The sequence below is a fragment of the Haliotis rufescens genome, unplaced genomic scaffold (genome assembly GCF_023055435.1).
Source record: "Haliotis rufescens isolate VD_foot unplaced genomic scaffold, xgHalRufe1.0.p SCAF_18, whole genome shotgun sequence".
Classification (NCBI taxonomy): Eukaryota; Metazoa; Mollusca; class Gastropoda; order Lepetellida; family Haliotidae; genus Haliotis; species Haliotis rufescens.
The window spans coordinates 32,500,397-32,512,840 of NW_025963868.1; the positions used below are offsets into that span (position 1 = coordinate 32,500,397).

The following is a 12,444-nucleotide window of genomic DNA, read 5'->3' on the forward strand; positions in this document are numbered from 1 at the left end:
TGCTGCTGCTGCTGATGCTACTATTACTACCAGTACTACTACTTTTACTTCTATCACTTGTAATTATTTATAAGCCACATTCATATTTCTGAATGTGGCATCATGCAACTTACAAACTGATACTCTAAAAGAATCAAGGCTTCTCGAAGACCACCATGCATGAAACTAATACCACAAGCGTTTCAAGCGGGGTGAGAGATTAATCCTGTTTACTGGAATCATAGATTATATGTACGGTTCCCTGTGGGACCGACGTGCACGAGGCATCGGAATGTCGATGGGATGTTCCCGGGAGGAATGCGTGACCGAAGACGAGGTAGAGTTTTAAGTGGTCTCGTTTGAAAAAAATCGTTGACGAAGTTGCGTGTTGTTACATTGGCTCCCCGAGATGACAGAGCGTTTGTAGTGTAGATATAATTACACCGATCGCATTTTCTCGCTGCAAAGTCCATTCAGCTTGAGATCGATAACGCGCTGGCACAATGCCGACATCCCTGAACACAAAAACGCCACTTATTTTATGCTACAAGTGATAAGTGGTACATGTTTGAGCTGTAACTATTGTGCCGAAAGATCGCATCGCTTGTCTCCATAGTGACTTGATGCATTTAAATCTAATTCATCTCCAAGGTGATTCACGAAACAACGGAGCTGGAGGCTTTGGCGCGCATGCGCAGTAACGCCATTAGCACGCGACAGTAGCGAGAGTATAAAAGAGCAGACGACACATTAGGAAGGAAGATCTAAGCATGACAGGCGGAGAAGGATTTAACGTGATTGTATGAATATAGCATATGTATATGGAGGTGATATTTTTGTGGTGACATTGTGAACGCTTGAAGAATAGAGTGACTGTGATACGGGACCGAACCAAGAATGGGGAACGCGTCATCGATTGAACCCTCCAAGACAGTTTATCTTGACATTAATGGAAAAGAGGAGAAGGTAGGTTACGATTGCATCGAGGCGGAAGATGCTCCGCCGACCGCATCACAACCTTAGAAAACATAGTCCTCTACTTTTTGTTAAAGGACATATTAAATGGTGTTATGTTTTAAATTTTGAAGATCATGATATTGTGTAAATGCCTGTTTTTAGATTTATATGTACTTATACATGATTTAGATTTGAAACTGTTGGAGCGCTATTTATATCTAACAAAACGAGTGGGTATGATTTGGTTAAATAGATTCCATGACAAAATACTGTTCGTAATGAAACTAATCGTTACATTGGGCTTAGCGTGGGGCTATCATTGTTGATGTGTTTTATTAAGCATTACGGACAACATCGGTATTTGAAACATCTTTGCAATCCAACACGTCATGGTCTCGTCCCTCGCACTCATACTTAAAGAGACGTGTCAAATGTAAGCGACTCATCAGCTGTAGAGACCTTTGACAAACGTTGACAGCCAGTTCAACCGTATACACGATCCTATCAATACAAACCTAATTTGTCCCAGAACTGAATCATCAGACGCGGTTGTCTTTACCGAGAGTCATATGGCTTCCTCTCACTGAAGCGAATATACCTGAACGATAGGATCTGACAGTTATCCTCTGTGCCCCGGGGGTGGAGCCTTGATGAGATTTTCGGACTGAAACGTGACACGGGGTGTGAACAATATTGACAATGTTATACAGTCAATTCAAGGTCTATGATATCTCAATTCAGCTCCTCAAACTTGAGGGCCCTCGCAGCCATGTTTGTTAATGCTTTTTTACGTTCTGAAGAGGAATATTGATGTTGTAATAACTATTTGGAGATGGACATGAATTCAAAGCGATGAGAGAAAATGACAATGTTTTGAAAGTCAGGCGTGATTTCATTAAGATAACAGGATACTATTTGTATGGGGACTTTGACGATATCCCTTTTAGTGAATACCTGGTGTCATGGCTGATTTTCGGTGATCTATTTATATATTTTATACCGCTACTTTGGTTTTTAGGCCCAATGTTATATGTTTCTGCGCTTATAATCTGGCGTTGGCGTTTTATGTTTGAAACACTAGGCTGATAATCATGCGAGTTTCTCAACTTAATACAGCGCGTGATCAGTTAGGCGGTGTTTAATGAACTGAAAGTAACGTGACTAAACTGTCTGGTTATAATGATCAATACAATAATGTTTTAACAGAAGGGGCGGTGGGGTAGCCTCATGGTTAAAGCGTTCGTCCGTCTCGCCGAAGGGCCAGGGTCGATTCCGCACATTGGTACAATGAGTGAAACCCATTTCTGGCGTCCCTCTCCGTGATATTGCTGAAATATTGCTCAAATCCTTCTCATTCATTAAATGCATTCGCTCTAAATCGAAATATAAACTTCTGAAGCGATGAACTATATGACAGTTTACGACTTGAAGTGAGTCAGTGAGTATGGTTTTACGCCGCTTTTAGCAATATTCCAGCAATATCACGGCGGGGGACACCAGAAATGGTCTTCACACATTGTACCCTTGTCGGGAATCGAACCCGGGTCTTCGGCGTGGCGTCCGAACGCTTTAACCACTAAGCTACCCGACCGCCCCTTACGACTTGGACTAGAGACCAGAGACATCAAGTACAGTTGTGTGAACCTACCCATCTCTTTATCCAGTATCATTGGTCGGTTAATTGGACTGAAAACTTTGTTTGAAAATTGCTGTGAACAGTAAACAGGTCTATGCACTGCCGTTATATATTTTCACACATTGACCATTCTTCTGCTGTAAAGTATAAAACGTTGGCAAACAAAGATTTGCAAAATTCGAAACAAAACTATTGATGAAATAAATATATAAACTGCCGGGCAAAAGAAAGTATACTATTGAAAACTGGATTTGGCTAAAACATTGCAAGCTTTATCAAAATGTTACTAGGCTGAAAACAGGCGCCGTAACACTGCGGACCAAAGCTATGAAACTCGGATCAAATCACCATCGAATAGCCATTTCTTGTTGGTTTCATTTTTAGCCACCGTCAAACGTGGGTGTATACTTTCGCTCGTTCGATAGTTTAGATCAGCCTACAGTCAAACATGACTAATAATGTTGACAGACAACCTATTCAGTTACAACCCTTCGGCTTAACTGACGAACTCTCTTGTGTAACAGTATTAGCCGGCCGCACACCTGTCTGAAACCATCTGTTAATTGCAGATGGTGTGACTTTTGGGTGGCAGAGTGGTTAAGGTGTTGACGCGTCATGCTGACAACAAGTTTCCATTCCCAAATGGGTACAAAATAGGAAGCCTATTTCTGGCGTCCCCGGCCGTGGATGTGTTGAACTAAACGACGTAACATGATACTCACTATCATTGGTTTTAGCCAATTGTGAGTTCCTCCTACAGTTCTATAAAAATATTGTTCAACGCAAAACCTTCAATTTTTCACGAAAAAATTCAGTTACAAAAACATCAATAATGAAATATATATAATATGGAGAATTGCATTTGTTTATATCTTCTGAACAAGTATACGGAGCAAAAAACAACCACAGATGTTAAAATTTAATAATTTGATTCCAGGGGAATTATTTTTTCAATATTTTTATTATTTATCTTTTTTCTCAGATAACATTATGCGGGGTGTTCGATCATATCTTTTTATAGATCTTTTAAAAATTATTTGGGATACATAATTTACAGTTGTATTAAAGCTTTATTTGTGTTTATTGTGCAGAAGAGAATGTATGTCAACGATGATAAGTTAATCATGAAATTAGATCCATCCGGACAAATTTTGTCAGTGTAAATGTACCGTGGACAGATTTTCCTGGTAAAAAGGGTTCCATGGGAATAAAACCTCACGAGAAACTAGTACGAAGGAGTGAGTGAGTGAGTGAGTTGGGTTTTAGGCCGCTTTTAACAATATTCCAGTTATATCGCGGCGTGTCAGCTTAATGTGGGAGGAAAGCCCGAAGTGATGCAGGTCTCAGATGTTTACCACTTCGGTGAAACCCACGAGCACGGGTATGGTGCTGACAAACCTAGAAACATAATCGTGGCGAACCGGGATTCGAACCCACAATCATAGGTTTCTGGCGTGTCCAAGAGACGCAACTCTGCACAGCGAATCGCGGCACCTTAGACGACTGGGCCACCCGTGCCCCCCTAGTACGAAGGAACAATTACACTACAGATACTCATTGGCATGTACATAAATGTTTTAGGCTCGACAACACATGCCGCCAATTAATTTCAAATTGATGATAAATGTAAACAACAACTACTGTTTCCGTCTTCATTGGCGAGGTGAGGTGAAGGTGAAATTGGGTTTAACGTCGCGTCCTAGATTATTGCACTTATATAGCGACGTGCATGTACGTGTGTGTGTGGCTGCTTGTACTAGTCCGGACTGATGCCGATTTATAGTGCTAGCACACTGAGATACCATGCCGCAGTTTAACATGGACACCCCACTCAGACACAGTATACTGACTCCGAGCCGACCAGTCCTTGTTTTAGCCCCTTAATGCCGAGCGCCAGACGGGGTAACAACAAGTACCATCTTTTAACGTCTTTTGGTATGACGCTGCCGGGGATCGAACCCCGGACCTTCGGCTTCTGCTACCATTAGACCACGGAGGCGGTCTGGCGGCAAAACAGCGTCTAGACATGTGTATGTATGCTGGTAATGCCTGTATTGTGTTAGTCGGAATGTGTTCGGTAATCCAGTTAAACAATCCCTCTTGATGTCAAGGCGGTTTGGGGCCTGTCAGTGACAAAGTTACATTTTCCCTTGGGGCGAGTATTCATAACCGAATGAAAACCTGGGTTTGTTCAAGGTATACCGCTCTGTTTGATGTGGCGCTGATTGCCGTCGGGTCGATACTCAATTCCAGACGCCTTGTCATTAGGGTCATGGTGAACGGGACCGGACGGTATATTTTGGATGATATATAATACTAATTACTTTGGTATTGTTTTCTATTAAACGAGTTTAGAAAGATTGATTTCGTTATAAGAGACACGTATAGTTTATGGATTTAAATGTAGATGTTCTTTCATAACGAATTTAACGAAAGTATACATCCATGTTAAAAATGAAACAAACAAGAAATGGTAAATCGATGAGACAATATTTGATCGGGTATTATGTTGTGTTTTGGACCATACATTTGCAGTGTTTCGGAGACTGTTTACGTTTTAGGCTTGTAACGTTTCGATAACGCTTGTAATTTTTAGTGAAATCCAGTTTTCAAGTGTATACTTTCTTTTGCCCGCCAGTATATATCCATTGACCACAATCGATGGGTAGCCCAGTGGTTCAGCGTTCAATCGTCACGCAGAGTTCCCGGGTTCGATCCCCCATGAGCGTGTAAAGTTTGAAGACCCTAACACTGTTAGAGTTCCCGTCGTTACTGGAATATTTCTGGCAGCGATATGCGCTGAATTCACATTAACCGTTATATTAGAATCTCAATTCTTTAACAGTCTGTTTTTGATTTTTGTGATAGTGAAAGCTTTGTTTGATATTTAAGAAAAGCTGCTCTGAGATATCACATTCTATTCAGTAAAAAACATTTATTTTCCAGCTATTCTTTTTACATTCCTCCAACCCCCCAAGCCCCCCCCCCCCCCCCCCCCCCCCCCACACACACACACACATCTTCACCTGTGACTACCCCTCCTCTCCGTGAGAATACGTATCAGGTTAACAATTTTACGTTTTATTACTACAATATTTGGTTTTAAAACAATATATGTGAATCAAGTATTAATGTGAGGCTGTGAAGGAACTGCTGCTTTATTCAGCCACACGTGGATGCATAATATATGAAACTACTAAATTGAAAGACATCTTTTAGAATGAAAACGAACAATTTTCAGAATTCTACGAGTTGATTTATAATTCATCACAATATTCGTCATACTATCACAATACAATAAACTACGGTTATAACGAACTCAAAGGGACCACGAATTTTAGTTCGTTATAACCGTAGTTCGTTATCAGCGTATATACAGCATATATACAACACATGGTCTGGACTAAAAAATAAGTTCGTTATATCGGTCAGTTCGTTATAAGAGTGTTCGTTATAAACGTAGTTTACTGTATATTAAATCATAATAATTCGTAATTCCATGTCAATACTATAGTTGTCATACCATGTTTGATTGTGAAAACTCCACGCCAAAACACGTGAAAGAATTTATGTTATTCCGGAACGATGTTAATCCAGAAAAAGATTAATCCGAAATATGTTAATCTGGAAGAGTGTTAAGCCGGAGATGTTAATCCGGAAAGATGTTAATCCGGAAATCTGTCATCTGGAAATATGTTAATCCGGATATATGTTAATCCGGAAACGTGTTATTCCGGACGAGTTCAGGAGAGCAGGGTTATAGTGTTACACTGTACACAACTTTATTGTTGTTTAAGCTCACCGGTTATAATCCAGCAGATAAATGTAATGTCCTCTCTTGATACATGACAAAATATATCATACACATCTCACTACACGGAAACATTTATTAAAATATGTGACCATTTGATTTTGTATTTATGTTGGCAAACCCCCCTATTTATGCTGGATCAGACAATCCAGTGACTGTTATTGTGAGGAAAGGTCCATGCCGTCGGGGTTAAGTCAATTTAGTCATCGAGATCGATCGATCGATCCCTTTCGTCGCCTCCACAGCGACAAGCATAGTTGATGAGGAACCATTTTTTACCCGAATCCCCACCGGGCCATCCGTGCAATGAGATATTATTTTAGAATCGTATATCTGTGGGAAAACAGACGTCAACAAGCACAAGGGGGCACGGGTGGCCCAGTCGTCTAAGGCGCCGAAATTCGCTGTGCAGAGTTACGTCCCTTGGGCACGCCAGAAACCTATGATTGTGGGTTCGAATCCCGGTTCGCCCCGATTATGTTTCTAGGTTTGTCAGCCCCATACCCGTGCTCGTGGGTTTCACCGAAGAGGTAAACGTCTGAGACCTGCATCACTTCTGGCTTTCCTACCTCACTAAACTGACACGCCGTGATATAACTGGAATAGTGTTAAAAGCGGCGTTAAACACAACTCACTCACTCACTCACTCACTCACTCCACAAGCACAAACTAAACGGCCGGGCACAAGAAAGTATACACCCATGTTTGATGGTGTCTAAAAATGAAACAAGAGAGGTGATGTATTTGATACTGGTATCACAGCGTTGAGACCTTAAGTCTGAAGTGTTTCGGCGACTGTGTTCATTCTAGTGACGTTTCAATAATGTTGGTAATTGTTTGATCAAATCCCAGTTTTGAAGTATATCCTTTCCTTTGCCCGGGAGATAAACAACTTAGTTGTCGAAAGGGCTACATGTTTCATTGTATTTAAGTCTCTGGGAGGCATTTGGAAGAACGTGATAACAGCCTCTTGCATTCGTTAATGAATATCATTAACACAGATTGACCGATGTCATCACTAAAGACGACTATAGACGATTACCAAACACGGATCATTATTCCCCGTGGTTATAGCCATTGTCTGAACATGTCTTAACATTGCCAGATATGACACTGCTATCTAACAATGATCTAAGTAACCAGTTGCCCAGCAACTGCAACATAAATAGTCGTGTAATGTGAAAAGGTAGCGTATGATGTCACAGAACGCAAGGCTGAGATTGCCTGGAACTTGATACTGAATATTCTACTGTAAAAACTGTCTAAACACGTAATGGAATGCTATTCTGTTGTAGATTGGTGAAAACTCTTATTAAAATGCTATACTATATACTGCCAAATGCTATACTATATACCGCCAAATGCTATACTATGTACTGCCAAATGCGTTCACAGAATGCAATACAGTTTTAGAATGTCGTAACGTGCGATTAAATACTTTGCTATTACAGACTGTCTGCATGTTCCATTGAATGGATGGTTGGTTGTTCGTGTCTACAAGATACAATTGAATGCTTACGGTTCAAGATTGTACAAAGACTGTCATTTAATTCCACTCTGTCTAATTCCCATCTAAACTTTGTGTTCTAGACTTTCTAAAGTTGTGAATGCATGCTGCACTTTCCAGACGTCTAAATCCTGTCAATGGCTGCAATACTTTCCGGGCGTTTAAAACGTGTCAAATAATGTTGTACTTTCCAGTCGTTTTAAACGTAATGCTATATTTTCTAGACGTCTAAAAATTGTCAGTAAATTGTAGACTTTCCACACGCTTGAAGCTTGTCAATGACTGCAATACTTTCCGGGCGTTTAAAATGTGTCAATGAATGCTGCACTTTCCAGACGTCTAAAACTTGTTAATGACGCCAATACTTTCCGGGCGTTTAAAACGTGTCAATGAATGCTGTACTTTCAAGTCGTTTGAAACGTGTCAATGAATGCTATACTTTCCAGACATTCTAAAACGTGTCATCGACTTCTACACTTTCCACACGTTAAAAACATGTCAATGAATGATATACTTTCAGGCGTTTAAAACATGTAAATGAATGATAGACTTTCAGGCGTTTAAAACATGTCAATGAATGCTATACTTGTCAATAAATGCTATACTTTCAGGCGTTTAAAACATGTAAATGAATTATATACTTTCAGGCGTTTAAAACATGTCAATGAATGCTATACTTGTCAATAAATGCTATACTTTCAGGCGTTTAAAACATGTAAATGAATGATATACTTTCAGGCGTTTAAAACATGTCAATGAATGCTATACTTTCAGGCGTTTAAAACATGTCAATGAATGCTATACTTTCAGGCGTTTAAAACATGTAAATGAATGCTATACTTGTCAATGAATGCTATACTTTCCGGGCGTTTAAAACATGTAAATGAATGATATACTTTCAGGCGTTTAAAACATGTAAATGAATGATATACTTTCCGGGCGTTTAAAATGTGTCAATGACTGCTGCACTTTCCAGACGTCTAAAACTTGTTAATGACGCCAATACTTTCCGGGCGTTTAAAACGTGTCAATGAATGCTGTACTTTCAAGTCGTTTGAAACGTGTCAATGAATGCTATACTTTCCAGACATTCTAAAACGTGTCATCGACTTCTACACTTTCCACACGTTAAAAACATGTCAATGAATGCTATACTTTCAGGCGTTTAAAACATGTAAATGAATGCTATACTTGTCAATAAATGCTATACTTTCAGGCGTTTAAAACATGTAAATGAATTATATACTTTCAGGCGTTTAAAACATGTCAATGAATGCTATACTTGTCAATAAATGCTATACTTTCAGGCGTTTAAAACATGTAAATGAATGATATACTTTCAGGCGTTTAAAACATGTAAATGAATGCTATACTTTCAGGCGTTTAAAACATGTCAATGAATGCTATACTTTCAGGCGTTTAAAACATGTAAATGAATGATATACTTTCAGGCGTTTAAAACATGTCAATGAATGCTATACTTTCAGGCGTTTAAAACATGTCAATGAATGCTATACTTGTCAATGAATGCTATACTTTCAGGCGTTTAAAACATGTAAATGAATGCTATACTTTCAGGCGTTTAAAACATGTAAATGAATGATATACTTTCAGGCGTTTAAAACATGTAAATGAATGATATACTTTCAGGCGTTTAAAACATGTAAATGAATGCTATACTTTCAGGCGTTTAAAACATGTCAATGAATGCTATACTTTCAGGCGTTTAAAACATGTCAATGAATGCTATACTTGTCAATGAATGCTATACTTTCAGGCGTTTAAAACATGTAAATGAATGCTATACTTTCAGGCGTTTAAAACATGTAAATGAATGCTATACTTTCAGGCGTTTAAAACATGTAAATGAATGCTATACTTTCAGGCGTTTAAAACATGTAAATGAATGCTATACTTTCAGGCGTTTAAAACATGTAAATGAATGCTATACTTTCAGGCGTTTAAAACATGTAAATGAATGATATACTTTCAGGCGTTTAAAACATGTAAATGAATGCTATACTTTCAGGCGTTTAAAACATGTAAATGAATGCTATACTTTCAGGCGTTTAAAACATGTAAATGAATGATATACTTTCAGGCGTTTAAAACATGTAAATGAATGCTATACTTGTCAATAAATGCTATACTTTCAGGCGTTTAAAACATGTAAATGAATGATATACTTTCAGGCGTTTAAAACATGTAAATGAATGCTATACTTGTCAATGAATGCTATACTTTCAGGCGTTTAAAACATGTAAATGAATGCTATACTTGTCAATGAATGCTATACTTTCAGGCGTTTAAAACATGTCAATGAAGGCTATCCATTCAGGCGTTAAAACATATCAATGAATGCTATACTTTCAGGCGTTTAAAACATGTCAATGAATGCTATATATTCAGGCGTTTAAAAACATGTCAATGAATGCTATACATTCAGGCGTTTAAAACATGTCAATGAATGCTATACTTTCAGGCGTTTATAACAGGTCTATAAATGCTATACTTGTCAATGAATGTTATACTTGTCAATGAATGCTATACTTGTCAATGAATGTTATACTTTCCGGTAAAGCAAACCATAGCGATTAAATATTCCTAATTTTCATTAACTGGTGACATGTGGCTGGTTACAAATGCGCCTGATTGCTGTCAATTCTACCTAAGGAACGTGTCTTGTGGCCAAGGAAAGGGCTGTGCCGTTTTTATTTCTTTGCATATTACTTTGGCACTGAACCGCATATTCTAGCCGTTTTTGTATAAAACGATCAGATTCTGTAAAATGTGGATCCCGCATCTCCAAAGATTGTTTTCTGTGTCACAGCCCCGTGAACATCCGGGTTATAATTCTTCTTCAGCAACCCCTGCCATTCGTGACCAACTCTTGTTATTCCCGGACAAGTCTTGCCCCTCTCATGGTCATTTTTGCGACCGGGTTCCGTCTTAGCGCAAACGGGCTTACCTAAAACAATTGCCAACTCGTTGCGTAATGGTTCACATGTATATTTCCCCACACATTATATATATTTCAGATGCAATTTAAAACACATCAGGACATGCGAAATTAAACAGTATGATTGAACAAATTTAACTGCGTCTTCGGTATATTTTTAGATGCAAGCCATATGTAAAATCAAAAATTATTTCGGAGGGATTCTTTGACGAAGAACTTGAAATCATACGCGCATTCTGATTGGTGTGTCGTATTTTCGCACATAACATTCATCAATAGGGGGACGAGTCTTCTTGCAGGTTACGGAAAGGGGCGAGTGATGACGAATGCAACCCCTTCTTGTCGTAAGAGGCGACTAACGGGATCGGGTTGTCAGGTCGCTGACTTGGTTGATGCATGTCATTGATCCCAATTGAGTGGATCGGTGATCATGATGTCAATCACAGGATTGTCAGGTCCAGACTCGATTATTTACAGACCGCCGTCATAAAGCTGGCATATTGCTGAGTGCGTCGTTGAATAACAAATATTTTGTCGTTGACACAGCATAATTGAAAGACGCTACCGAAACATCCACGCAGTATAAGTGAATATAAAACTCCCAAGAATCATCAGAAGGTGAAGGTGAAATTGGGTTTAACGTCGCGTCCAAGATTATTGCACTTATATAGCGACGTGCATGCATGTGTGTGTATGTGGCTGCTTGTACTAGTCCGTACTATTGCCGATTTATAGTGCTAGCCCACTGAGATACCATGCCGCAGTTGAACGTGAATACCCAAATCAGACACAGTATACTGACTCCGAGCCGACCAGTCCTTGTTTTACCTCTTAATGCCGAGCGCCAGACAGGGTAACAACAAGTGCCATCTTTGAACGTCTTTTGGTATGACGTGGCCGGGGATCGAATCCTCTCCGGGCGGACGCTCTACCACTAGACCACGGAGGCGGTCAAGAATGACCAGACATAAATGTTATACGCATGATAACAATTATATATCCATCCAGCTGAATGATGTTTTCATTCATTTCAGGTACGAAACGTTTTTTGAAGCAAAATATAAACCTTAGCGCAAAGAGAAACTAATTTTGGTTGACAATTGTATTTGTTAACAAAGAACAAAATATGTTAACTTGGGGTTACAGCTGTTATGGTACTTGCTAATGCTGATAACGCAGGAACTTTACAGCACTCTTCAGAAAAAGATTTCGCAATTGTTACAAACTGATGATAATTATCAATACCGTCTATTGTGTTTTGCTCACAATGACGTCATTTCACAACTATTTCGAGGTGTTACACACATGTCATCAGATGTATCCAGAGTAACCAGTTGCCTAGCAACTATGACTCAAAGACGAGTCACAGTGTAATATGAGAGGTAGTGTATTAAATCACCGAATTTAATGGTCGTCGGCTTCTGCTGTTATAGGTTTTCTGGAACTTATAAAAACTAGTATAGTTCCAGACGGCAGAATCCTTGCTATTTGGTGCTATGATATGCCATTGACCCGTGGAGAGCCGGGGTAGAATAGATCTTCAGCAACCCATGCTTTCCGTAAAAGGCGACTATGCTTCTCGTAAAAGGCGACTA

The 12,444-nt window shown here is 39.3% G+C and overlaps 1 protein-coding gene across 9 annotated transcripts in view; it reads left to right on the forward strand.

The window, feature by feature from the left end:
- Positions 1 to 673: 673 nt before the first annotated feature.
- The window catches only part of LOC124113965 (high affinity cGMP-specific 3',5'-cyclic phosphodiesterase 9A-like), a 131,225-nt gene continuing 119,454 nt past the window's right edge, over positions 674 to 12,444 (forward strand). For 5 of the 9 annotated variants that reach the window (XM_048398619.1, XM_048398616.1, XM_048398614.1 and 2 more), the window contains exon 1: positions 675 to 945. In XM_048398619.1, the coding sequence (XP_048254576.1) occupies positions 877 to 945 (69 nt within the window). In that variant the 5' untranslated portion in view covers positions 675 to 876. Of the gene's footprint in view, positions 946 to 12,444 lie in introns of all 9 variants that reach the window. The other 4 variants (XM_048398612.1, XM_048398611.1, XM_048398615.1 and 1 more) reach the window with 1 other exon arrangement.